The 5,805-nt window shown below is 34.2% G+C and overlaps 1 protein-coding gene across 6 annotated transcripts in view; it reads left to right on the top strand.

The window, feature by feature from the left end:
- The window catches only part of ARID1B (AT-rich interaction domain 1B), a 458,656-nt gene extending 454,014 nt beyond the window's left edge, over positions 1-4,642 (top strand). For all 6 annotated transcript variants that reach the window (XM_063443418.1, XM_063443420.1, XM_063443417.1 and 3 more), the window contains one exon: positions 2,686-4,642. In XM_063443418.1, the coding sequence (XP_063299488.1) occupies positions 2,686-4,431 (1,746 nt within the window). In that variant the 3' untranslated portion in view covers positions 4,432-4,642. The remainder of the gene's footprint in view (positions 1-2,685) is intronic.
- Positions 4,643-5,805: the final 1,163 nt, after the last annotated feature.

The raw sequence follows: 5,805 nt of genomic DNA, 5'->3' as shown, positions 1-5,805 counted from the left end.
AAAACATAAAAAAATTCGGCAGCAGCAGAGTATAACCAGTATAGTAGACCCCCATATATATGGGGAGTTAATAGAGCATGTTATATCAAATATTGGTGTCCTCTTAATCAATCATCAAATCATTATACATAAAAAAAAAAGATTTGTATCATTATTTAGAGAAACATTTCTTATCAGTGCAAGTGTTTGTTAAAAATATGAGAAAATTAAAAAAAGAAGAAATAGTGTATACACATGTCTATATTTTAGTAATATTGTATATTATGTCAACAAGTGGATATTAATATACATCTTAAATAATAATAGTCAGTGTAGCCAATAGCCATTTAATTATAAGATATAAAGATTATGGAGAGCAAAAATATTGTTAATCTTTAAAACCACAAAAAGAATGCAGATGTTATTGTATATTGAAGTGGGGAAAAATAAAGCCCCTAAATAGATATGTATACCTGAAAATATTAAAGGGACATGGACAGGAAAAGAAACAGCATGTGAATTATAAAAAACAAACAAAGTCAATATCAACGTTTAGCCCATTGGGCTCTAATGTTTTTAGTTTATGGATCCAAAAAGTTTCTCATCTGGAAAGTTGTTGGACTCTGTCCCCACCATGCCAGTGTGGGAAGACCCTCTTGATGCCTGTACATCTAAAGTCCTTCAAAGAAAAAGAAGGATCGGTATTATACTGAGTCAAACCAAAACAACTTTCCAGACGAGAAACTTTTTGGATCCGTAAACTAAAAACATTAGAGCCCAATGGGCTAAATGTTGATATTGACTTGGTTTGTTTTTTATAATTCACATGCTGTTTCTTTTCCTGTCCATGTCCCTTTAATCTTTTCAGGTATACATATCTATTTAGGGGCTTTATATTTCCCCACTTCAATATACAATAACATCTGCATTCTTTTTGTGGTTTTAAAGATTAACAATATTTTTGCTCTCCATAATCTTTATTTATTATAATTAAATGGCTATTGGCTACACTGACTATTATTATTTTAGATGTATATTAATATCCACTTGTTGACATAATATACAATATTACTAAAATATAGACATGTGTATACACTTTCTTTCTTTTTTTTTTTTTTCTCATATTTTTAACAAACACTTGCACTGATAAGAGATTTTTCTCTAAATAATGATACAATTTTTTTTTAAATTTATTTATAATGATTTATTTGATGATTGATTAAGAGGACACCAATGTTTGATTCAACATGCTCTATTAACTCCCCATATATATGGGGATCTACTATACTAGTTATACTCTGTTACTGCCGATTTTTTTATGTTTTTAGACAGATACTTATTACTAACATTATGGGACTATTCTATTGGCGACCACCAGAGGGCACTGCCCTGATGCTACATCACCTTCAGTGATGACACGCATGGTGGAACGCGGAAGCCTGTGATTGACGTCACTTCCGGTTTCACGGAGACGAACGCGGGCTTTTCTTTAATTGGAAACAAGAAGAAATTCCCTAACAGCTGAGGAAGAGATCTGACTGGACCAATGAAGACTGAGAAACAGGAAAACGCCCATGAATTTCATTATGGACACAGGGAGTAGCCCTATATATTGGGACTGTGGGGATGGGGGAATTAGGCTGCTTTTCAATTTTGTTATTGTTTTGTAATTATTATTTTTACTTTATGGTCCCTGAGGAAGTTCACATATAGTGAACGAAACGCGTAGGACCTATTGGTATTTTATATATATTTTTTTATATTATATTTTATGATTATTTGTTGGATTTTTTTTCACCTTATCAATAAAGCTGCTATTTTTCACCATCACCATCACTGGAGTCCTGCATTGTGTATCCACCGGTGAACAACAGAAGGGATCACTTAGCCCCCCCACTGCTATCGGGGGAGGCACCATAGAGCGCTATTTTCACGTAATCTTGTGAGTGCATTACATTTATGCAATTTGGTATTTTTAAATTGTATTACACTTTGTATGCTTTTTGTTTGTTTTAGATTTACAGCCGTATCCCAAATTCCTTTGTTGTCTTGTATTCTTGCTGTGTAAAGGCCACCTTTTCTGGGTAATGATCTGGGAGGCTGTCGCGCTATAACTCTGAGATAAGTATCAATTTTCACTCTTTGGGGCATATTTAGTGCCTATATATTGTTTTTCTATAAATATCAGCTTATCTCTTTTATAGACCAGGATATGTATGTTTCCAGAACACCAAGATGGCAATATTCTCTGAAAATACATACTTCAAAATTATTTATTTTATATTACATCTTTTTTAAAGTTTGATATGTGGATGCTCGTTTTATAAGCCCTATAATCCTTTGCACCTGATTTAGTGAAAGTGTAGTGATTGCTGGCTTTTTACAAATCATTTATCTGGAAGATCTTTATATTTTTTACCCATTTAATATTTTATTTCTTTCAAATCATCTATTGTTGAGTGCTAGGTTGGGTTCTGGAGAGACTGTAAACTATAACCTTACAGAAGGATCTTGAATTTTTTTGTACACTCCAAATTCTGTATATTTTGGTTTTCTGTGTTTATTTAAAAAAAAATAATAATTTAGTTATTGTAGTTTGACTGTGCTTGTGTAAAAATGTATTTATTTATTTATATTTCTTAAAATGCCTGCTTTTTTCATATTTTTATAGAAGCCTAAGTTGTTTTTCTGATTTTTTTCTTTTAGCTGCCTGGATTTCTTGAACTCTTGGTAGAGTATTTTAGAAAATGCCTCATTGACATCTTTGGGATACTGAAGGAATATGAAGTTGGTGAAGTCAGAAAAGCACTTGAAGAAGATAGCCAGTCTTCATTGGCAGAGGAAGCTGAACTTGCATTTGATGATGATGATGATGATGATGATGATGATTATGAGGAAGACGATGAAATCAAACCTTGTCAGAATGACTGCAGTGCTGAAGAAGGAAAGAATAGCCTAAATACTGGTGAAAAGAGCTCTAGCCTTGATATGATTGAAGTGTGTACTGATCCCAATGAGAGGCCAAAACAAGCTAGTAAGTTTGATAAGTTGCCAATCAAGGTTGTGAAAAAAAATAATCTATATGTAATTGACCGATCTGGCAAGCTTGGATGTGTTCAAGAATTTACGAGTGGTCTTCTTCACTGGAAACTTGGTGGAGGTGATACAACAGAACATATCCAAACTCACTTTGAAAGCAAAATGGATGTTTCATTTCACAGGAGGACTCCCTCTACTATTAATGTTCCAAGCAGAAAGAAAAAAGACTTGGAGGATAAAATTCATGAAGAGAATGAAGAACAACCAGACAAAAGTATAACTGCAACAATTGATGATGTCCTCTCTGCTAGACCAGGAGCATTGCCTGAAGACTCAAACAGCCCATCCTTTCAGGAAGAGAGCAGTAAACTTTCATTAGGAATTCATCAAGTTAAAAGTCATAGGAATATAACATTACTGGAAGATGAACCCAGGAGCAGAGATGAGACCCCATTATGTACAATAGCCCCGTGGCAAGATTCTTTGGCAAAGCGATGTATCTGTGTGTCAAATATTATCCGTAGTTTGTCTTTTGTGCCCGGTAATGATACTGAGATGTCAAAACACCCAGGATTGGTTTTGATTCTTGGGAAATTGATTCTTCTTCACCATGAGCATCCAGAGAGAAAACGAACACCACAGACCTATGAAAAAGAGGAAGATGTAGACAAGGGAGTGAGCTGCAGCAAGGATGAATGGTGGTGGGACTGTCTTGAGGCACTGAGGGAAAATACTTTGGTGACATTAGCCAATATCTCTGGACAATTAGACTTGTCTGCCTATACAGAAAGTATTTGTTTGCCAATTTTAGATGGTTTGCTGCACTGGATGGTATGCCCATCTGCAGAGGCACAGGATACGTTCACAACAGTGGGACAAAATTCTGTCCTTGCCCCTCAGAGACTTGTACTGGAAACATTGTGTAAACTCAGTATACAAGACAACAATGTGGACTTAATCTTGGCTACTCCACCATTTAGTCGCCAAGAAAAACTATATGCCACTCTAGTTAGGTATGTTGGAGACAGAAAAAATCCTGTATGTCGAGAAATGTCTATGGCACTGCTTTCGAACCTTGCTCAGGGGGACACTTTAGCAGCAAGGGCCATAGCTGTACAGAAAGGAAGCATTGGGAACTTAATAAGCTTCTTGGAAGATGGGGTTACTATGACCCAGTACCAGCAGAGCCAGCATAACCTCATGCACATGCAACCTCCCCATTTGGAACCACCTAGTATAGATATGATGTGTAGGGCTGCTAAGGCTTTACTGGCCATGGCCAGAGTGGAGGAAAACCGCTCTGAATTTCTTTTACACGAAGGTCGTCTACTGGATATCTCCACATCTGTTGTCCTGAACTCTATTGTGTCCTCTGTCATGTGTGATGTACTCTTTCAAATAGGGCAGTTATGACATCAGTGGGGAGCCAAAATTTGTGAAGCAAGAGTAGGAAGTCAAATTATAACTGGCTATTTTTCTGTTCCTTTTATCACATTAGAAAGAAGAGGAAAATAATTAATTGTTAAAAGAGAACAAGTCTACTCATATCCAGTCACTATTTACCAATTGGAAATTCTAAGAAACGGTCATTGAGTAATCAAAATAAATATTTGCTGTTTGTGTATATTCATATTATGTTTCTTTTTTTGTTTGTTTATTGTTTTTTTTTGCCTAACCAAAGTTGGTGATTTTTTTACCTCAAAGGTAATTTTGTTTCTTAACACTTTTACCTTTTGCTGTTCCACTTGGTTGTATTGCTCTTTTCTTAGGGACTGATTGACATCCTTTATAAGCATTGTACACTATCACTACACAGAAACAAATTGTTTGATATTATCTTTTTTTTTTATTTTTGGCGACAAATATAAAACCCGTGTGCAATAGAATGTGCAGTAATTACGTAAAAGTATACAGAAGAGGGACCTTGGTTACATGAATATCTTTTTCTCAAGAGAGAATCATTAAATTAGAATAGAACATTGATGCATACAGAATGACCAGGGAAAAAATAAAAGCAAACAAAAAAAGTGAAAACCTGATTGTTTAAAATAGTTAAAAAAAAAAACACAAAAAAAACAGAGATACTCTGTTTTATCATAATGACATAACATGTTTGTTTAACCTTCCATTGTATGAGTCTTTAAATATGTCTCAATATATGTTGTTGTTTTTTTCCCTGCTGCCTAGGGGATGTGATGTATATACAAGTTGTACAGGCCTTCACTTTTTATTTGTTTATTTTATTTTTTATGTTTACTATTTAGCTTTTATTTCTTCCCACAATGTGGTTACAATGACAGGGTGTATTTTTTTTTTTTTCGGATCTGTTTTATGAGTTTTCATTTTGTTTTTTATTTTATTTTATTTTTGACACCGATGATAAATATTATATTGGCCATATCTCCACCCAAGAGAAGGTAATGTGCAAGTTTCAGAATGTATAAAATCATGCTCTATTTCAGGTTAACAGCTGAACACTTTGCTTTCTGGTCACAATGTGATAATAGTTTGCCTGCCAACTGAATTAGACAATGGTTATATAATACAAGGGACTATTATTACAATATTATGGATAAAGCAACACAACTTCTGAGGTTTTTCATTGACGAGATTCAACTTATTTGTATTTCAAGAAAATGTAGGAAAAAAATGGAAAAAAAAACTACTTGTTGTAAATTCCTCCTTTTCCTCTGGCTTAATGAATATCATTTATTCAGTATAAAATCTTTATACTATATGTTCCACATGTTAAGAATAAATGTACATTAAATCTTGTTAAGCACTGTG

This window comes from Pelobates fuscus, chromosome 2, assembly GCF_036172605.1.
Source record: "Pelobates fuscus isolate aPelFus1 chromosome 2, aPelFus1.pri, whole genome shotgun sequence".
Lineage (NCBI taxonomy): Eukaryota > Metazoa > Chordata > Amphibia > Anura > Pelobatidae > Pelobates > Pelobates fuscus.
This window is presented reverse-complemented; position numbering and strand designations above follow the sequence as displayed.